General features: G+C 37.1%; 1 protein-coding gene across 1 annotated transcript in view; it reads left to right on the top strand.

Moving 5' to 3' along the window:
* ADGRG7 (adhesion G protein-coupled receptor G7) overlaps nucleotides 1-22,492 on the top strand; it is an 85,100-nt gene extending 62,608 nt beyond the window's left edge. Inside the window, 2 exon segments of the mRNA XM_057544940.1 lie at nucleotides 1,072-1,228; nucleotides 22,232-22,492. Of these exon segments, the coding sequence (XP_057400923.1) occupies nucleotides 1,072-1,228; nucleotides 22,232-22,492 (418 nt within the window).
* The last annotated feature ends 317 nt before the right edge of the window (nucleotides 22,493-22,809 follow it).

Below are 22,809 nucleotides of genomic sequence, written 5' to 3'. Positions count from 1 at the left end.
GTGGAGAAAAGACTATCACTGATAATCATTCAAACCTATGTTTTCTTAACAATGCAGAAAAACCTTGGTGAAGTCTTGTTAGCCTAATTGTAAGTTAAGTTATATTTCTTTTATACAAAGCAATATCATTTTGGCCACAGACATCAAACAAATTTGTAATGTTTCAAAATTTTGACTGGTAGCTCATGGTTCTTAAATTAGCTTAGTTACAGTGAAGAGCAGGTTACAATTTAATTGTTTAACAAATTTTCTTCTATGTATCAGTTAGCTTTTGCTGTGTAACAAATTACCCCCAAATTCAATGGCTTAGAATGATAAATATTTATTACTTGTCATAAGTCTGAGTGTTGATCATGTAGTTGTTTTGGTTTTAGCTGGCTTGAATGCTGGTAGATAATTTAGGATGAATCACTTTCATGTCTGATGGTTGGTGGTTGGTTGGTATTGAATGGGAACTGCTCAGTTGGGAAAGCTCATCTCTGCTGCATGTGGTCTCTCTTTTAACATAGTACTCTCAGGGTTCCAAAGAGCAATAAGAAAAGACACGCTCTGATGAGTGGAATGCTCTCAAGCCTTTGTTTGTGGAACAAATGCTAATGTCCCTCTGGTCAAAGTAAGTCATATAGCCAAGCTCAGGTTCCAGGGATATAGACTTAGCATGACAGGGAAGTAGGTCACTCTGCGCTTTAATAACTTTTCATTCTGATATCAACTTATGGCATGGGACGGTCCCAGATGCCCAAAAAAGGAATTACTGATCCAGTAGTTATAATCGCTAAAATCAAATTCAGTTCCAAAGAAAAAGTTAATTCTATGTGAAATTAACCTGCAGTAGTATTTAAGGAACTGTTTATGCCTGAGCTTTTAAGCAGATATCACTGTCTTCCTCCCTTCCTTCCTTCCTCTCTTTTATTCAGAGTGACATAGGTTTTTCCACCTGAGGCATAATATTGTTTAATGAACAGTGTATATGTACAGCTGAATACATATTTTCAGTAGGAGGGTAACAATGATATTAATAAGTAAAAACCTGAATGAACCATATTTCCTTTCTTGTTTTCTCTTACTTAGCACAAAGAAGGTTTCAATCCTAAAGAAGTTTCTTAGCACGGTATCTGTTGCAGTCGTTTTTGGAGTTACCTGGATTCTGGCATAGTTAATGCTAATTGATAATGATGGCATCAGGGTCACCTTCAGCTACTTATTCTGCCTTTTCAACACTACTCAGGTATGGTGTGGAATAGTCTGAAAGTAGCAGACTATGGAGTGGCGGAGATGATATCACCTGGACCAAAGTTTTCTTATCTTAAAACTCCCTGAAGGTCATTGCTTAGTTACTTTTGGGTGACTATATTTTTAATACACTTTGAGGAAAGGGGAAGAAAAACTTTTTTATGACTTACCTACTATATCCTTTCCTGGACTGGAGTTCATGGAACATAATTGCAATGGGGTTGGCCAATGTTAGTCCCTCTTCTCTGAGCAGAAGAGATTTTGTTGAGCAGCTAGCTTGGGAGGCACCTCCTTTGCCTTTCTGCCATACAGCAGGTTCACAGCACCTCACCGTGGTTATGTGGTCAATGTTACAGTGATCCCTGGAGCTTGGACCCCTGTGGGGTTGGCTTAATTTTTTCTTTCTCTCTTTTTTGAAATGTTATGATTATTTATCTTATTTTTAAAAAAACTTTATTGAGGAATAATTGGGAATAATTGCCAACTATAACTGTATATTTTAAAATGGACAACTTGATGATTTGATACACATATACATATAGAATGATCAAAATAACACATCCATCACTTTACATATTAATTATTTTCTTTTTATTTTTTTATTAAAGTATAGTGGAAGTATAGTTGATTTACAATGCCGTGTTAGTTTCTGGTGTACAGCAAAGTGATTCCGTTTTTTATATAAATATATATATATCTATACTTTTACACATGCTTTTCGATTATAGGTTATTACAAGATATTGAGCATAGTTCCCTGTGCTATACAGTAGGTCCTTGCTGGTTACCTATTTTTTTTTTTTTTTTTTTTGGCTGCATTGCATCTTTGTTGCTACGTGCGGGCTTCCTCTAGTTGCGGAGAGCAGGGGCTACTCTTCGTTGCGGTGCTTGGGCTTCTCATTGTGGTGGCTTCTCTTGTTGCAGAGCATGGGCTCTAGGCACACGGGCTTCAGTAGTTGTGGCTCCTGGGCTTAGCTGCTCCACGGCATGTGCGGTCTTCCTGGACCAGGGATCGAACCCATGTCCCCTGCATTGGCAGGCGGATTCTTAACCACTGCGCCACCAGGGAAGTCCCTGGTTACCTATTTTTTATATGGTAGTGTGTACATGTTAATCCCAAACACTTAATTTATCTCCCCCAATCCTGTTATCCCCTTTGGTAACTATAGGTTTGTTTTCTATGTCTGTGGGTCTATTTATGTTTTGTAAATAAGTTCATTTGTATTATTTTTAAAGACATAGTTAAATTTTTTTGTGTGTGTATGGTGAGAATGCTTAACTACTCAGCAACATTTAAGTACATGACACCATATTACCAACTATAGTCACCATGTTGTACATTGGGTTCTTATTCTTCTTATAGTTGAAAACTTTGTACTCTTTGACCTATACTACCCCATTTACCTCTCCCCCCAGCCCCTGGCCACTACCATTCTACTTTCTGTTTCTATGAAATTGGCTTAAAAAAATTCCACATGTAACTGATACCATATGTATTTGTCATTCTTGTCTGGCTTATATCAATTAGCATAATGCCCTCCAGGCTCATCTATGTTGTCACAAATGGCAGGATTTCCTTCTTTTTTATGGCTGAATAATATTCCATTGCAATTATCTACCATGCATTTTCTTTACACATTCATTCATCAAAGGACATTTAGGTTGTTTCCATATCTTGGCTATTGTGAATAATGCTGCAGTGAACATGGGTATGCAGTTTTCCCGTCAAGATAATGATTTCAACCTTTAGGATGGTATTTTCAAATTTTAGGATAGATGTTTCTATGAAAAATACCATTGGAATTTTGGTAGGATTGCACTGAATCTTTAGATTACTTTGGGTAGTATGGAAATTTTCACAATATTAATTTTTCCAATCCAAGAACACAGATACCTTTCCATTGATTTCTGTCTTCTTCAGTCTTTTTCATCAGTGTCATAGCTTTCAGTGTATAGATTTTTCCTTGGTTAAACTTATTTCTAAGTATTTCATTGTTTTTTATACTATTGTAAGTGGGATTGATTTCTTAATTTCTTTTTCAGGTAGTTTGTTGTTAGTGTATAGAAATGCAAATGATTTCTTTTTCTTTTTTTTTTAAATCTTAGTTGGAGTATAATTGCTCTACAGTGGTGTGTTAGTTTCTGCTTTATAACACAGTGCATCAGCCATACATATATATTCATATATCCCCATATCTCCTCCCTCTCGCGTCTCCCTCCCACCCTCCCTATCCCATCCCTCTAGGTGGTCACAAAGCACTGAGCTGATCTCCCTGTGCTATGTAAAATGTATTTATTTTACATTTGGTAGTGTATATATGTCCATGCCACACTCTCACTTTGTCCCAGCTTACCCTTCCCCCTCCCTGTGTCCTCAAGTCTATTCTCTACATCTGCGTCTTTATTCCTGTCCTGCCCCTAGGTTCTTCAGAACCTTTTTTTTTTTTTTTTAGATTCCATATATATGTGTTAGCACATGGTATTTGTTTTTCTCTTTCTGACTTACTTCACTCTGTATGACAGACTCTAGGTCCATCCACCTCACTACAAATAACTCGATTTTGTTTATTTTTATGGCTGAGTAATATTCCATTGTATATATGTGCCACATCTTCTTTATCCATTCATCTGTCGATGGACACTTAGGTTGCTTCCATGTCCTGGCTATTGTAAATAGAGCTGCAATGAACATTTCGGTACATGACTCTTTTTGAATTATGTTTTTTTTAGGGTATATGCCCAGTGGTGGGATTGCTGGGTCATATGGTAGTTCTATTTTTAGTTTTTTAAGGAACCTCCATACTGTTCTCCATAGTGGCTGTATCAATTTACATCCCCACCAACAGTGCAAGAGGGTTCCCTTTTCTCCACACGCTCTCCAGCATTTATTGTTTGTAGATTTTTTGATGATGGCCATTCTGACCTGTGTGAGGTGATACCTCATTGTAGTTTTGATTTGCATTTCTCTAATGATTAGTGATGTTGAGCATCCTTTCATGTGTTTGATGACAATCTGTATATCTTCTTTGGAGAAATGTCTACTTAGATCTTCTGCCCATTTGTGGATTGAGTTTTTTGTTTTTTTGATATTGAGCTACATGAGCTGCTTGTAAATTTTGGGGATTAATCTTTTGTCAGTTGCTTCGTTTGCAAATATTTTCTCCCATTCTGAGGGTTGTCTTTTTGTCCTGTTTATAGTTTCCTTTGCTGTGCAGAAGGTTTTAAGTTTCATTAGGTCCCATGTGTTTATTTTTGTTTTTATTTCCATTACTCTAGGAGGTGGGTCAAAAAGGATCTTTGCTGTGATTTATGTCATAGAGCGTTCTGCCTATGTTTTCCTCTAGGAGTTTTATAGTGTCTGGCCTTACATTTAGGTCTTTAATCCATTTGGAGTTTATTTTTGTGTATGGTGTTAGGGAGTGTTCTAATTTCATTCTTTTACATGTAGCTGTCCAGTTTTCCCAGTGCCACTTATTGAAGAGTCTGTCTTTTCTCCATTGTATATTCTTGCCTCCTTATTAAAAAATAAGGTGACCATATGTGCGTGGGTTTATCTCTGGGCTTTCTATCCCGTTCCATTGATCTATATTTCTGTTTTTCTGCCAGTACCATACTGTCTTCATTACTGTACCTTTGTAGTATAGTCTGAAGTCCGGGAGCCTGATTCCTCCAGCTCCATTTTTCTTTCTCAAGATTGCTTTGGCTATTCAGGGTCTTTTGTGTTTCCATACAAATTGTGAAATTTTTTGTTCTAATTCTGTGAAAAATGCCATTGGTAGTTTGATAGGGATTGCATTGAATCTGTAGATTGCTTTGGGTAGTATAGTCATTTTCACAGTGTTGATTCTTCCAATCCAAGAATCTGGTATATCTCTCCATCTGTGCGTATCATCTTTAATTTCTTTCATCAGTGTCTTATAGTTTTCTGCATTCGGGTCTTTTTGTCTCCTTAGGTAGGTTTATTCCTATGTATTTTATTCTTTTTTTGCAATGGTAAATGAGAGTGTTTCCTTAATTTCTCTTTCAGATTTTTCATCATTAGTGTATAGGGATGCAAGAGATTTCTGTGCATTAATTTTGTATCCTGCTACTTTACCAAATTCACTGATTGGCTCTAGTAGTTTTCTGGTAGCATCTTTAGGATTCTCTATGTATAGTATCATGTAATCTGCAAACAATGACAGCTTTACTTCTTCTTTTCCAATCTGGATTCCTTTTATTTCTTTTTCTTCTCTGATTGCTGTGGCTAAAACTTCCAAAACTATGTTGAATAATAGTGGTGAGAGTGGACATCCTTGTCTTATTCCTGATCTTAGAGGAAATGCTTTCAGTTTTTCACCATTGAGAACGATGTTGGCTGTGGGTTTGTCATATATGGCCTTTATTATGTTGAGGTAAGTTCCCTCTATGCCTACTGTCTGGAGGGTTTTTATCATAAATCGGTGTTGAATTTTGTTGAAAGCTTTTTCTGCATGTATTGAGATGATCATTTGGTTTTTCTCCTTCAATTTGTTGATATGGTGTATCACGTTGATTGATTTGCATATATTGAAGAATCCTTGCATTCCTGGGATAAACCCCACTTGATCATGGTGTATGATCCTTTGAATGTGCTGTTGGATTCTGTTTGCTAGTATTTTGCTGAGGATTTTTGCACCTATGTTCATCAGTGATAGTAGCCGGTAGTTTTCTACTTTTGTGGCATCTCTGTCTGGTTTTGGTGTCAGGGTGATAGAGGCCTCATGGAAAGAGTTTGGGGGTGTTCCTCCCTCTGCAATATTTTGGAAGAGTTTGAGAAGGATAGGTGCTAGCTCTTCTCTAAATGTTTGATAGAATTCACCTGTGAAGCCATCTGGTCCTGGGCTTTTGTTTGTTGGAAGATTTTTAGTCACAGTCTCAATTTCAGTGCTTGTGATTGGTCTGTTTATATTTTCTATTTCTTCCTGGTTCAGTCTCGGAAGGTTGTGCTTTTCTAAGAATTTGTCCATTTCTTCCAGGTTGTCCATTTTATTAGCATATAGTTGCTTGTAGTAATCTCTCATGATCCTTTGTATTTCTGTAGTGTCAGTTGTTACTTCTTTCTCACTTCTAATTCTATTGATTTGGGTCTTCTCCCTTTTTTTTGTGGTGAGTCTGCCTAATGGTTTATCAATTTCGTTTATCTTCTCAAAGAACCAGCTTTTAGTTTTATTGATCTTTGCTATTGTTTCCTTCATTTCTTTTTCATTTATTTCTGATCTGATCTTTATGATTTCTTTCCTTCTGCTAACTATGGGGTTTTTTGTTCTTCTTTCTCTAATTGCTTTTGGTGTAAGGTTAGGTTTTTATTTGAGATGTTTCTTGTCTCTTGAGGTAGGATTGTATTGCTATAAACTTGCCTCTTAGAACTGCTTTTGCTGCATCCCATAGGCTTTGGGTCGTTGTGTTTTCATTGTCATTTTTTTCTAGATATTTTTTGCTTTCCTCTTTGATTTCTTCACTGGTCTCTTGGTTATTTAGTAGTGTATTGTTTAGCCTCCATGTGTTTGTAGTTTTTACAGACTTTTTCCTGTAATTGATATCTAGTTTCATAGCGTTTTGGTCGGAAAAGATACTTGATATGATTTCAATTTTCTTTAATCTACCAAGGCTTGATTTGTGACCCAAGATATGATGTATCCTGGAGAATGTTCCATGAGTACTTGAGAAGAAAGTGTATTCTGTTGTTTTTGGATGGAATGTCCTATAAGTATCAATTAAGTCCATCTTGTTTAATGTATCATTTAAAGCTTGTGTTTCCTTATTTATTTTCATTTTGGATGATCTGTCCATTGGTGAAAGTGGGGTGTTAAAGTCCCCTACTATGATTGTGTTACTGTCGATTTCCCCTTTTATGGCTGTTAACATTTGCCTTATGTATTGTGGTGCTCCTATGTTGGGTGCATAAATATTTACAAGTGTTATATCTTCTTCTTGGATTCATCCCTTGATCCTTATGTAGTGTCCTTCTTTGTTTCTTGTAATAGTCTTTATTTTAAAGTCTATTTTTTCTGATACGAGCATTGCTACTCCAGCTTTCTTTTGATTTGCATTTGCATGGAATACCTTCTTCCATCCCCTCACTTTCAATCTGTATGTGTCCCTTGGTCTGAAGTGTGTCTCTTATAGACAGCATATATATCGGTCTTCTGTTTGTATCCATTCAGCCAGTCTGTTTCTTTTGGTTGGAGCATTTAATCCATTTACATTTAAGGTAATTATTGATATGTATGTTGCTATTACCATTTTCTTAATTGTTTTGGGTTTGTTATTGTAGGTCTTTTCCTTCTCTTGTGTTTCCTACCTAGAGAAGTTCCTTTAGCATTTGTTGTAAAGCTGGCTCGGTGGTGCTGAATTCTCTTAGGTTTTGCTCGTCTGTAAAGGTTTTAATTTCTCCATCTTACCTGAATGAGATCCTAGCTGGGCAGAGTAATCTTGGTTGTAGGTTTTTCCCTTTCATCACTTTAAATATGTCCTGCCACTCCCTTCTAGCTCGCAGAGTTTCTGCTGAAAGATCAGCTGTTAATCTTATGGGGATTCCCTTGTATGTTATTTGTTGCTTTTCCCTTGCTGCTTTTAATGTTTTTTCTTTGTATTTAATTTTTGATAGTTTGATTAATATATGTCTTGATGCGTTTCTCCTTGCATTTACCCTGTATGGGACTCTCTGTGCTTCCTGGACTTGATTGATTATTTCCTTTCCCATATTAGGGAATTTTTCAACTATAATCTCTTCAAATATTTTCTCAGTCCCTTTCTTTTTCTCTTCTTCTTCTAGGACTCCTGTAATTCAAATGTTGGTGCATTTAATGTTGTCCCAGAGGTCTCTGAGACTGTCCTCAATTCTCTTCATTCTTTTTTCTTTATTCTGCTCTGCAGTAGTTATTTCCACTATTTTATCTTCCAGGTCACTTATCCGTTCTTCTGCCTCAGTTATTCTGCTGTTGATTCCTTCTAGAGAATTTTAAATTTCATTTATTGTGTTGTTCAGCATTGTTTGTATGCTGTTTAGTTCTTCTAGGTTCTTGTTAAACGTTTCTTGCATTTCCTCCATTCTATTTCCAAGAATTTGGATCATCTTTACTATCATTACTCTGACTTCTTTTTCAGGTAGACTGCCTATTTCCTGTTCATTTGTTTGGTCTCGTGGGTTTTTACCTTGCTCCTTTATTTGCTGTGTGTTTCTGTGTCTTCTCATTTTGCTTAACTTACTATGTTTGGGGTCTCCTTTTTGCAGTTTGCAGGTTCGTAGTTCCCGTTGTTTTTGGTGTCTGCCCCCAGTGGCCAAGTTTGGTTCAGTGGGTTGTGTAGGCTTCCTGGTCGAGGGGACTGGTGCCTGTGTTCTGGTGTATGAGGCTGGATCTTGTCTTTCTAGTGTGCAGGACCGTGTTCAGTGGTGTGTTTTGGGGTGTCTCTGACCTTATTATGATTTTAGGCAGCCTCTCTGTTAATGGGTGGGGTTGTGTTTCTGTCCTGCTATTTGTTTGTCATAGGGTTTCCAGCACTGTATCTTGCTGGTCATTGAGTGGAGCTGGGTCTTAACGTTGAGATGGAGATGTCTGGGAGAGCTTTCACCATTTGATATTACCTGGAGCCGGGAGGTCTCTTGTAGACCAATGTCCTGAACTCGGCTCTCCCACCTCAGAGGCACAGGCCTGACACCTGGCTAGAGCACCAAGACCCTACCTGTCACATGGCTCAGAAGAAAAGGGAGAAAAGAAGGAAAGAAAGAAAAAATAAACATAATAAAAGTTTTTTAAATAAAAAATAATTAAAAATAAAAAAATCAAGAAGTAATAAAAAAAGAAAGATAGAAAGAAGAGAGCAACCAAACCATAAAACAAATCCACCAATGATAACAAGCACTAGAAACTATACTAAAAACAAGGAAACAAACAAAAAACCCAGACAGATAGAACCCTAGGACAAATGGTAAAAGCAAAACTATACAGACAAACTCACACAAGGAAGCATACACATACACACTCACAAAAAGAGAAAAAGGAAAAAAAAATCTATATATAAAAGGAATAAATGGAAGAGAGCAACGAAATCAATAAACAAATCTACCAATGATAATAAACTCTAAATACTTAACTAACATAAACTTAAAACCAGAAATAAATTAGATGCAGACAGCAAATCCCAAGTCTATAGTTGCTCCCAAAGTCCACTGCCTCAATTTTGGGATGATTCATTGTCTATTCAGGTATTCCAGAGATGCAGGGTACATCAGGTTGATTGTGGAGATTTAATCTGCAGCTCCTGAGACTGCATGGAGAGATTTCCCTTTCTCTTCTTTGTTCCCACAGCTCCTGGGGTTCAGCTTTGTATTTGGCCCCGCCTGTGCGTGTAGGTCGCCTGAGGGTGTCTGTTCTTCGCTGAGACAGGATGGGGTTAAAGTAGCAGCTGATTAGGGGGCTCTGACTCATTCAGGCTGGGGTTAAGGAGGGGTATGGAATGTGGGGCAAGCTTGCGGCTGCAGACGCTGGCGTGATGTTGCAACAACCTGAGGCACACCATGTGTTCTCCCGGGGAAGTTGTCCCTGGATCACGGGACCCTGGCAGTTGCGGGCTGCACAGGCTCCTGGGAGGGGAGGTGTGGATAGTGACCTGTGCTTGCACACAGGCTTCTTGGTGGCTACAGCAGCAGCCTTAGTGTCTCATGCCCGTCGCTGGGGTCCTCACTGTTAGCTGCGGCTCGCACCTGTCTCTGGAGCTCGTTTAGGCAGTGTTCTGAATCCCCTGTCCTTGTGCCCCCTAAAACAATGGTCTCTTTCCTCTTAGGGAGTTTCAGACTTTTTCCCGGACTTCCTCCCGGCTAGCCGTGGTGCACTAGCCCCCTTCAGGCTGTGTTCCCGCAGCCAACCCCAGTCCTCTCCCTGGGATCCGACCTCTGAAGCTGGAGCCTCAGCTCCCAGCCTCCACCCGCCCCAGCGGGTGAGCAGACAAGCCTCTCAGGCTGGTGAGTGCTGGTCGGCACCAATCCTCTGTGCAGGAATCTGTCTGCTTTGCCCTCTGCACCCCTGTTGCTGTGCTCTCCTCCGTGGCTCTGAAGCTTCCCCCACTCCCACCCACCGTCTCCTCCAGTGAAGGGGCTTCCTAGTGTGTGGAAAACTTTGCTCCTTCACAGCTCCCTCCCACTGGTGCAGGTCCCCTCCCTATTCTTTTGCCTCGTTTTTTCTTTTTTCTTTTGCCCTACCCAGGTACGTGGAGAGTTTCTTGCTTTGGGGGAAGTCTGAGGTCTTCTGCCAGCGTTCAGTAGGTGTTCTGTAGGAGTTGTTCCACATGTAGATGTATTTGTGGGGAGGAAGGTGATCTCCATGCCTTACTCCTCCACCATCTTGAAGGTCTCCTGCAACTGATTTCTGTATGTTTATTTTTTATCCTGCAAGTTTACTAAATTTATTTATTAGTTCTGGTTTTCTGGTGGAGTCTTTTGGGTTTTCTGTATTTAAGATAATTTCATCTGCCAGCAGAGACAGTTTTATCTTTTCCTTTCTAACTTGGATGCCTGTTATTTCTTTTTTCTGCCTATTGTTCTGACTAGGACTTCCAGTACTATGTTGAATGGAAGTGGCAAGAGTCGGCATCCTTGTCTTATTCCTATCTTAGAGGAAAGGCTTTTAATTTTCACCATTGAGTGTGATGTTAGCTGTGGGCTTGTCAGATGTGGCCTTTATTATGTTGATGAACAATCCTTCTATACCTTATTTGTTGAGAGTTTTTCTCATGAAAGGATGTTGAATTTTGTTAAATACTTTTTCTGCATCTATTGAAATGATCCCGATTTTTGTCCTTCATTCTGTTCATGTGGTGTATCACATTTATTGATTTGCATATGTTGAACCATTCTTGCTTCCAGGGTTGAGTCCCATTTGATCATGGTGTATGATCCTTTTAATGTATTTTTGAATTCAGTTTGCTAATATTTTGTTGAGGATTTTGCATCTATGGTCATCAGGAATATGGCTTGTAATTTTCTTTTCTTGTAGTGTCCTTATCTGGCTTCAGTATTAGGGTTATGCTGGCCGTGTAAAGAGTTTGCAAGTGTTCCTTCATCTTCACTTTTTTTGGGAGAGTTTGAGAAGGTTTGGTATTCATTCTTTAAATGTTTGGTATAGCTCACCTGTGAAGCCCTCTTGTCCTGGGCTTTTATGTGTTGTGAGATTTTAAATTACTGATTCAATCTCCTTGTTCATTATTGCTCCATTTAGATTTTCTATTACATCCTGATTCAGTCTTGGTAAATTGTGTCTGAATTTTTTTCTTTTAATTCTTTTAAATTTAATGAGACTGATTTTATGGTCTAACAAGCATTTGGTCTATCTTGGTGAACAAAACATTTAACTTGGAAAAGAATGGTATTCTGTAGTTGTCAGGTATAGTGTTCTAAAAGTGTCAATAGGATCAAAGTGATTGTTAGTACTGTACAGATTTTTCTGTCCTTACCAACATTTTTGGTTCTCTCAACTGCTGAAAAAGGAATGCTAAAATCTCCAACTGTGATTGTGAATTTGTTTATTCTCTCCTTAATTCTGTCAATTTTTGCATCACATGTATTGAGGTTGTGCTATTAGATGCATAGACATTTATGGTTATTATGTCTTTGAATGAATTGACCCTTTATCATTTGGAAATGTCCCTCCTTAACTCTGATAATGCTCTTTGTCATGAAGTCTACTTTATCTGATATCCAGCCTTCTTATGCATATTGGTTACATGATACATATTTTTTCATCCATTCACTTTCAACCTATCTGTGCCTTTATATTTAAAGTATGTGTCTTACAGACAGCAAATAGATGGGTCTTTTATCAATTCTGGCAATCTCTGTCTTTTGAGTGTTTAGTCTGTTTGAGCTAATGTAATTATTAATATGTGTGAATTTATGTCTAACATTTTACTATTTGCTAACTGTTGCCACTCTATTTTTTATTCCTTTGTTCCTCTTTTCCTGCCTACTTTTGGGTAAATTTAGTAGTACTAGGATTCCATTTTAATTTATATGTTGGTTATTAAGCAATATCTCAGAATATTTTTTGTTGTTTTAGGGATACATTATACATCCTTAACTTTCCATACTCAACAGAGTTAATATATTACCACTTCCACTAAAATATAAGACTCTTGTAACAGTATAAGCTTACGTGTTATTCTTCCTTCCTTTATGTTACAGTTGTCTGATGTACTACGTGTGCATACATTATAAACCCCACAATGCAGTGTTATTGTTTTTGCTTGTTCTTAATCGCTTCTTGAAGATCTGAATTTCCATGTGATTTTGTTTCCCTTCAGGCTGAAAACTTTCCTTTAGAATTTCTTAGTATATATCTTCTGGTGAAAAATTCTTTCAGTTTTCTTTTACCTAAAAATGTCTTTATTTAGCTTTCATTGTTGAGAGACATTTTCACTGGATATAGAATTATGACTTGACAGAGATTTTTTTTTTCCTTTTAGCACTATGAAGAAGTAATTTCACAAACTGGCTCCAGTTTCTAATGAGACATCTTCAATGTTTTGCATTATTTTTCCTCCTGTTATATAATGTGTTACTTTCCTCTGGTTGTTTTCAGGGTTTTCCCTTTATCTTTGACTTTCATCATTTTGACTATAATGTGCCCAGATATTATTTTATTTTATTTTTTGCATTTATTCTGCTTGGGATTGCTGAGCTTCTTGAATCTATTAATTTATGACTTTCATCAAATTTGAGAAATTTTCAGCCATTATTTTTCAAATAGTTTTTTTTAAAATTAATTAATTAATTAATTTATTTTTGGCTGTGTTGGGTCTTCGTTTCTGTGAGAGGGCTTTCTCTAGTTTTGGCAAGCGGGGGCCACTCTTCATCACGGTGCACGGGCCTCTCACTATCGCGGCCTCTCTTGTTGCGGAGCACAGGCTCCAGACGCGCAGGCTCAGTAGTTGTGGCTCACGGGCCTAGTTGCTCCACAGCATGTGGGATCTCCCCAGACCAGGGCTCGAACCCATGTCCCCTGCATTAGCAGGCAGATTCTCAACCACTGCACCACCAGGGAAGCCCTCTCAAATAGTTTTTTTTTTTTTTAATTTTTTTTTCTTTTAATTAATTAATTATTTTATTTTTGGCTGCATTGGGTCTTCGTTTCTGTGCGAGGGCTTTTTCGACTTGCAGCGTGCGGGGGCCACTCTTCATCGTGGTGCGCGGGCCTCTCAGTGTCGCGGCCTCTCTTGTTGTGGAGCACAGGCTCCAGACGCGCAGGCTCAGCAGCTGTGGCTCACGGGGCCTAGTTGCTCCGCGGCATGTGGGATCCTCCCAGACCAGGGCTCGAACCCGTGTGCCCTGCATTGGCAGGCAGACTCTCAACCACTGCGCCACCAGGGAAGCCCTCAAATAGTTTTTGTGTCCCATTCTCTCTCTTCTCTCTTTCTGGGACTCTAAGTACATGTTAGTTAATTTAATATTGTTCTGCAGGTTCCTGAGCTCTGTTCATTCTTTCTCATTCTTTCTTCTTGCTATTCATCAGACTGGATCATCCTGGTGATCTGTCTCCAAGGACACTGAGTTTTTTCTTTAGTCATCTTCAGTTTGCTATTGAGCCTACCCAGTGATTTTTATTTCAGATATTGTACTTTTTTAGTTTACAAATTTTTGTTTTGTTATATTTTACAGTAGTACATTTTGCTTACATTTCCTTATTTTTGGCTCATTATGAGTACATTTTCTTTTGTACTCTATGAATACATCTGTAAGCATGTTGTAATAGTACTTTAAATTTCTTGTTTGTTAAATTTAACATCTGGGTCATTTTGGTCATTCTCCATTGATTGCTTTTTTTCTTTAGTATGGGCAATGTTTTTCTGTTTTTTCATATGTTTGGTAATTTCAATTATTTCCAGAGCATTATAGATCCTACACTGTAGCAACTCTGCATTCTGCTATATTCCTACCAAGAGTGGAGTTGCCATATGATTAACTTAGCTGGACTAAAATTAAAAACTCTATCTCTCCCTAGGGTGGGCAGCAGCTGAAATCTCTGTTTAGTGTTTTTAGCCTTACCTGTGCTTCTTGGAGTCCATCCCATCTATTTGTAATTCAGAGGTTAATCAGAGATTTGGGCAGAGTTTATAAATAGACTGTGGAGTTCCTCCTCTCTGTCTTCTCCTGGATATTCATATCCATACTGTTACTTACTTTCCAGCTGCTGTGGTTGCCCTAAACCCTGTCTTCTGTTTTTTCAACCTAATAAGACTGCCTGTTTCAACTCCAGGTTTACTGATCCTGCCTGGGCTGATTATGGTGTGACTTCAGGCTAAAAGATATTAAGCACAAAACAAAATATGGAAACCTACCCAGTGGAAGTCCCTTTTTCCTAAGTGTAGATTCCCCTTCCAGTTTCTGACTGCTTTTGCTTGTCCTCCAATGTCTTCATATTGGTTTTTAAAAATATTTTGTCCAGAGTTTATAGTTTTTATCTGCAAGAGGGTTGATTTGATAGGAGCAGAACCATATAAATCCTTCAGTTGGACTGAAGATACTTTTATTCCTTGAGACTTACCTCAAGAATATATTTAATAATAAATCTTTAAAAAAATTCCATTCATACTTTGTTTAAAAAAATCTGAATTGAAGATTTATATTATTTTTTTCTTTGGAAAGCATTCTTTTAACATCTTGGGAGAATCTACTGTGAGAGAAGCTCAACATTTAGGCTAAGGATTATGGTCACCTTCTGATTTTCATCATGGCAAAAATAATCATATAGATGAACCAAAATGGTAGATGAAAATAAAAATTCTGTTTGACCTCACAAGATTTTTGTTTTTATTCTTTTGTATTTGTGTATTATACATGGGGAATGTCAAAAGTTTAAGATAAAACAAGGAGGCATTATTGAAAGACTTACCTTGAAATCAGGAATTTCTGTCTGTGCTTCTTATTCTATCCCTCTTCCCATAGTGAACATTGCCTTTTACTCTGATGAAAAATATTACAAGGACTTTTCTCTCTGTATATAGAGTTCCATTTTTTCTGAGTTGGCAGAGTGAATTATACTTCAATATAATGAAAGTACCCTTCTTTTTAAATTTTTTTTTAAATTCAGGTATAGTTGATTTACAATATTGTATGAGTTTCAGGTATATGATATAGTGATTCACAATTTTTAAAGATTATAGTTCTTATAAAATATTCCCTGTGTTGTACAATATATTCTTGTAGCTTATTTATTTTATACATAGTAGCTTGTACCTCTTAATCCCCTACCTCTATTTTGCCCCTCCCCTCTTCCCTCTCCTCACTGGTAACCACTAGTTTGTTCTCTGTATTTGTGAGTCTGTTTCTTTTTTGTTACATTCACTAGTTTGTTTTATTTTTTAGATTCCACACATAAGTGATATCATACAGTGTTTGTCTTTCTCGGTCTGACTTATTTCACTAAGCATAATACCCTCCAAGTCTATCCACGTTGTTGCAAATGGCAAAATTTCATTCTTCTCATGGCTGAGTAGCATTCCATTGTACATACATACCACATCTTCATTTTTTTTTTCTTTTAAAGTTATGGGAGATATCCTTCGATTTTTCATCCATTCATCTGTTGATAGACACTTAGATTGCTTTATCCATTCATCTGTTGATGGACACTTAGGTTGCTTCCATATCTTGGCTACTGTAAATAATACTGTTATGAACATCGGGGTGCATGTATCTTTTTGAATTAATGTTTTTCTTTTCTTTGGTTGTATGCCCACGAGTGGAATTGCTAGATCATACGGTAGTTCTATATTTAATTTTTTTGAGGAAGCTCCATACTGTGTTCCACAGTGGCTGCACCAATTTACATTCCCAACGACAGTGGAAAGTACCCTTCTTCTAAACTATGCACACTGCACCAGGATCATTCGTGTGAACAAATGTGATCACTGGACCACCTACATGAGGCAAGAAAAGACACTCCTTAGTGAGAGCTTGCTTCTTAAGCTCCAGACCTCTAACCCTGAAAGCAAAGGGATAATTCCTAAAATTCTACACAGATTGTTATTACTATAAAAAATTTTCCAATATTTACTGAGATTATCTTCTGACAATATTTTTATATGTCACATATGTACTTTTTCAAGGGGATATAGTTTTCAAGTTATCTTTTGTAAAATCTTATTTACCTTTAACTTGTTCATCAAAGCCAGAGAAAGGCATGTAAAATTCCCTTTTACACTTTTCTACCAGTTTTTCTTATGTTTACCTGTTTGTCTTTATACAAATTAATGCTGTATTATCATGTTTCTAAAAATTCATGGATGTTGTATATTTCTGGTGCATGATAACTTTCATCAATATAACAAGTCACTCTCAGTCCTATTTTATCTTGAAATCTAATTTTCCATATATTAATGTAGCAACTTCTAATTTGTTTTTATGCGATCTTATCTAATCTATGTTAGTTCTTTCATCATTATCCTTTCTGTGTCACTTTGTTTTTGACTTACCTTTTTTTAGATCCCATATATTTAGATTGTAATTTTTTTATAGATTTTATTTATTTATTTATTTATTTATCTCTGTGTTGGGTCTTTGTTGCTGCGCACGGGCTTTCTCTAGTTGTGGTGAGCAGGGGCTACTCTTCATTGTGGTGCGTGGGCTTCCTATTGTGGTGGCTTCTCTTGTTGCAGAGCATGGGCTCTAGGCGCACAGGCTTCAGTAGCTGTGGCACATGGGCTCAGTAGTTGTGGCTCGTGGGCTCTAGAGCTCAGGCTCAATAGTTGTAGTGCGCAGGCTTAGTTGCTTCGCGGCACATGGGATCTTCCCGGACCAGGGCTCGAACCTGTGTCCCCTGCATTGGCAGGCGGATTCTTAACCACTTAGCCACCAGGGAAGTTCCCAGATTGTGTTTTTAAAATCATTTTCTCATTGTTTTTCTATTTTATTTAAAAAGTTAAACTTTTATCTATATAGCTAAATATTGGTTATCAAAACTGGTATGTTTGATCTTATTCTGTCATCTTATTTTCTTTTTTTACATGTATCCATGATTTCTTCCTTTGTTTTATATGTTGTGCTATATAAATTATATTTTCTTTTATTTAACCTTCTCCAATTAGAACATTTTCATCCCATTATTATTTTTGTTTATTAAACATTAATACAATTTATAAGATACAACTGTCAACTTCCAAATTAAAACAATATGTATTGATTCCTCCCCTTTTTTAAAAAATTGGAATAAAGTTGATTTACAATGTTGTGTTAGTTTCAGGTGTACAGCAAAGTGAATCAGTTACATATATACATATAGTCATTCTTTTTTAGATTCTTTACATATAGGTTATTACAGAATATTGAGTAGAGTTCCCTGTGCTATACAGTAGGTCCTTATTAGTTATCTATTTTATATATAGGATTCCTCCCTTTTAAAGATAGTAAAATGAACACAGTTTAGCTGCTTCTTGTCTCCTGTTTTTATTGGTAAAATTTAAAATTTATCATACAATTATTGTTGTTAAATTATACTGTCTACATTATTTTCTTTCAAGAAATATTTATAATAGTTGGATTTTGTTTGATAATAGTACTAACTGCATTTTCTTATACTTAAATAGTTTCAATGCCTTTTGCCAGTCTTCTTTATTAGATTGTCATGTTATTTTGACTTCTTAATTTTAATAAATTTCTCATTAATGATAGCATATTTTGGAGTAATTGTTTAAGAGATAGTTAGTAAATATTAATGAGGACTTTCCTAGCCGATAATTTTTCTTTAGGTACCAAGGCACATGAACCCCAGATTAGCTTGGCATTTAATTCTTGGCAATTATCTTTCTTTCACTGAAATTCTATAAACTTAATGAGATTTTATGTTGTGGAAAAAAGGCTGAGAAAGGTCAGAATTTTTTTTTTTTTGGTTGTTCCCACTCTTACATCACCCATAAGAATATTTTTTGAAATAATTTTGAACTCATAAGAAGTTACAAAAATAGTACAGAGAGTTCCTATGTAGATTTCACCCAGCTCTTCCAGTGATAACACCTTATATAACTATAATAGGTCTATTAAAAAAATTATAACAGCAAAAAAAGTAAATAAATAAAAATAAAAGAAAGACATTTTCCTCCAAAAAACAAAAATAAATAAAACCCAGGAAAGTGACATTGGTACAATCCACATAGATTATTCACTTATAGGCTTTAATCCCTTAAAATGAAGGTATTTATTCATTTATTTATTTATTCGGCTTACTACGTGGAATGTGGGACCTTGTTCCCCGACCAGGGATCGAACCCTCACTCCCTGCATTGGAACCACACTCTTAACCACTGGACTGCCAGGGAAGTCCTTAAAATGATGGTTTTTAATTCTAGATTTATTAATTCAACTATGAATTAAATAAATAAATTTGTTATCAAATACAATAGAATTATTGTAGTTTTGTAAGTTCATTTGTCCCTTTTTTCCTTGTACTCAAAAATTAACTTTTTATGGGTACAAGTCTCATCTCCTCAACTAGATTATCAGTTTTTAGTGTAAGAAACATACTTGTGTGTATCTTTCACAGTCGATAACATCTAGTTTGATACTGGGATGAGCTATACTTCTCTAATATTTTGTGAAAAAACTATAGCATTTGATGATTGTCTCAGTGTTGGTTGTTTCTGGCTCTGGTCAAGTATCACTGAGGAGGGAAGTCTGATACAAAATGGAAATCATTGGGGAGGGCATTAAGTCATTTTGGCTTGACCACAATGATGGAGAGCCTGTAGAGTGTAGTGTGGGGAGCTGCTTGACTATCTGAATTGCTACCACCAGGTTTAATGTGTGTAGGATCTCACCCTCTATCCCAGGCAGCCCTCTCCAGTGCTTTTTGAGAATAACTCCATTAAACAATAGATGTGTGCCTGCCACCAAATTTGAATGGATATAAGGCAGACCTTTACTGTTTGCAACACCCAATGGAAACTCCCCAGAAGGGCAATAAGTAGTGTAAGCTTAGTCTGGGATTGCCAGCTGAGTCATGGATTTGTCACCTAGAATGACCAATAATTTAGAAAAGTATCTAAAAGAAGGTCTAGGCAAGGATATTCTCTCCTCCATGCACTGGAGAGGCATATTACAAAATAGAGGCTTGTTACAAAATGTTAATACTTTATGGCAAAATAGAAGGTGGCTATGTGGCAGGAGTACTGGACTAAAAGGCAGGAGATTTAAGCTGTCTTCCAGCTCTACAATTAATTATTCATATGATTTTAGGAAAGTCACACATCCTTTCTGAGTGAGGCATGTAAAATATAAAATGAAGGGGGGCTGTTAACATTAACACAGTGCTTTACAAAGTGAGCTTGAATATTGCCTACATCAGAATTTACATAATGTGTTAAAATGCTGATTCCTGGGCCTCCCCCCTTACCAACTCAGTCAGAACCTGTGGGCTAAGAGCTAGGAATCTTCAGGTGATTGTTATGTATACTAAAGAATAGGAACAACTAGCTTAGTTCACCTGGAAGGCTCCTTCTAGATTTAGAATAATCTATAATTCTAATAAACATTTACTAAGTGCTACAGATACTACTTAAAAGATATAGTTTGATCTTTGTGCTAGTGAGAATTAGTTTGACCCATAGGGTTTGTCTTTTCAGATAACATCTTTGGGATTTTAGGGAGCACGGAAATATTGGGAGTCCATTCAGACAGAGTCCCTCAGGATGGTAGCTTTATGGATTCTCCATGGTCTAGGTTTTTTCCTAATTATTGTACAACTAGAAATTCTATCCAGTCTTATCTTTACCTTAGAGTTTAAAGTTTGGAAAATCCCGGTGAAATAGTGTACTCCACAAAGAGAATGCTTCTCTAGGGACCAGATTTTTCATGTCTCCAAAACAAATTTCTCTCTCTTGAACAATCAGGATGGCCAGTAGCCACTTTTGTCCTCCTGAAACCCATGTCCCATTGAAAACTTCCTTATGTCGTCAAGGCCTTCTTCAGGGGAGTAGATACCGTAATCAAGTTAATCTTCCTGCTTTTGGCCAAAGAACTAGTCTATCCCTTGCCAATATGTATTGATTTTATTAGTCAAACTCTCAGAGTTATCAAACCATAGCACCAGAAGTCTGTAACGGTATTCATAGGATATGATTCTAGATATAATCCTTTTAAGGCTTGGGGCCTAATAGATGCCAATCTGGGAGACATCCATGGATTTTTTTTAAAATAACTTTTTCATTTTGAAATAGTCATACACAAGAAGTTGCAAAGATAGTACAGAGTTCCCATGTACTCTTTGCCCAGCTTTTCCCAATAAGATTTGTATAACGTTGTCAAAATCAAGAAATGAAGATTGGCACAATACTCTCAACTGCAGATATTATTTAATCTGTTTTTCCACAAAGGATATTAATGAGGAATTATCAGGGTTCTTTTAGATGCTATAATACACTTTACATGATCTTTCTATTACAGTTACAAGCAAGAGACAGAGTAGTGTATTGGATAGAGGAGTTTTGGAGCCAAACATATAGTTTAATTCCAGACTCTACTGATTACTGGTTGGGTAATTTTAGGCAAGTTACTTAATTTATCTGAGCTGTAGTTTCCTTATCTGTAACATGGGGTAATAAAACTTATTTTATAGGGTTGATACTAGGACTAAATGAGAAGGATTAAATGATGACGATTGAAGGAAAAGCAAGTGTCTGGTATTAATAGGACTGCAATAAGTGGTTCTATACATTTAAAAAATGTATAAAAAATAGTGTTCAGTCTTTTGTGGGTTAATTACTTGTGCACATCTGGTCTTCATAGGTAATGTACAGAAAAGCAATGAATAGAAGTGCTTAAAAATTTTTTTTGTCCTTAAATATACCAAACTTCTAGTTATTTTACCAAAACTCCAAGAAATGTAGAATTATAGAATGTTAGAACTGTAAGAAGAATTAGGTAACCCATAGTCAATCTGCCCTATTAGGAAATCGAAGATCATAGACATCAGAAAAAGAGCAAAGTTACTGTGGTATACGAAAAGATTAATATTTGGTCTTTGTCCTCAGTTCCTGGCACACAGTTCTTTTAATCCTTGGACTCCCCGGAGTGATGAGTGTTTTTTGCATGCTAATAAGATGACCAGTCGCTGAGGCCCCCAGATTGCTTCAGTATGGAGGCTGGTCGGTCACCAGAAAGACCAAGGCTTGATTAGAAGCTTGGAACTTCTAGCCCACTCCACAATCTCCAGGAATGGGAGAGGGGTTGGATATCAAGTCATTTACCAACAGCTAATGATTTAATCAATCACAACTATGTAATGAAACCTTTATAAAAACCCCTAAAAGAAGGGGTTTGGAGAACTTGCATGTTGGTGAACAGATTAAAGTGCTGGGAGGGTAACACACTCAGAGAGGGCATGGAAACTCCATGCTCTTGCACTGTAATCTCTTCTGTTTGGCTGTTCCTGAGTTGTATCCTTTATAATAAACAAGTAATAGTAAGTAAAACTCTTTCCTGAGTGCGTTCTGGGAGTCTTTCCAGCAAATTATCAAACCTGAAGTGGGGAGGCAATAGGCACGTTGGACAGAAGTGTGGATAGCTCGGGGACCTAATACTTGTTACTGGCACCACTAGTGAGGGCAGTCTTGTGGGACTGAGCCCTTCACCTGTAGGGTCTGACACGAACTCCTGAGTAGTTAGTGTCAGAATTGAATTAAATTGTAGGACACCCAGTTGGTGTCAGAATTGGTTGGTGTCAGGAGGAAAAAAAGCCTCTCAGTTGCACAGCCAACATGTGGCAAATGGGGACCTGAACTCAGGTCTCTTAACTCTACTACTTACGTATAGCACTTCAGATATGAGAAGAATATTGCCCTAACCCTCTTAGACAAAAAAGTACACAGCAGCTGCTGACTGGTAAACTCAGGTTCCTGTACATGAAGAAGGGTGGGTGGCAGGGTGAAATACAATTTCTTCCCTCATTCTGTATCTCAAGACTTATCTAATATTAAACTTTTATTCTGTCTGCCAGGGATTGCAAATTTTTATCCTCCACATTGTCAGAACAAAAATCTTTCAGAGTAAAGCTTCCGAAGTGTTGAAGTCATTGTCGTTAACTGCTGGGAGAGTGAAAGCGCTGCCATCAATGACCTCACTGAGGCTGTGTGTAAGGATGTATAACATGCTCAGGTCATTACCAGCCCTAAATGAACGCTTTTGGCTGCTGGAGCCATCTATACTTACCAAGGAAATGGCATCGTCTGAAAGTGACCAAGAAAACCCAGGCATCTAGACAGTAAAACTGTTACCTTTTGTGGTCCTCTTTTTATTCAACTCATGTGTTTCACTTTTTCTATTTCCTTCCTTTATTACCCAGTCTTCTCAAAGTCTCCCTCAGTGTATTTTGCTTAAGGTTAAGAATCAGGTAAAACCTGTTGTTTATTATCATCAGGGATAGTGGATTTGGTAGTTTTTCTGTTATTCAGTAGATTCTTACTCCAATGAAGTGAAGAATGCCACTCAGCTTTCAAGATAATTCAAGATTATCATTGCTCCATACATCATAAAGTCTATGTGACAAAGTTTGATAAAAATAAAGAACCTAAAAAA

This window comes from Balaenoptera acutorostrata, chromosome 4 (assembly GCF_949987535.1).
Source record: "Balaenoptera acutorostrata chromosome 4, mBalAcu1.1, whole genome shotgun sequence".
Classification (NCBI taxonomy): domain Eukaryota; kingdom Metazoa; phylum Chordata; class Mammalia; order Artiodactyla; family Balaenopteridae; genus Balaenoptera; species Balaenoptera acutorostrata.
Note: the sequence above shows the minus strand (reverse complement) of the source record. Positions and strands in the feature narration are given on the sequence as shown.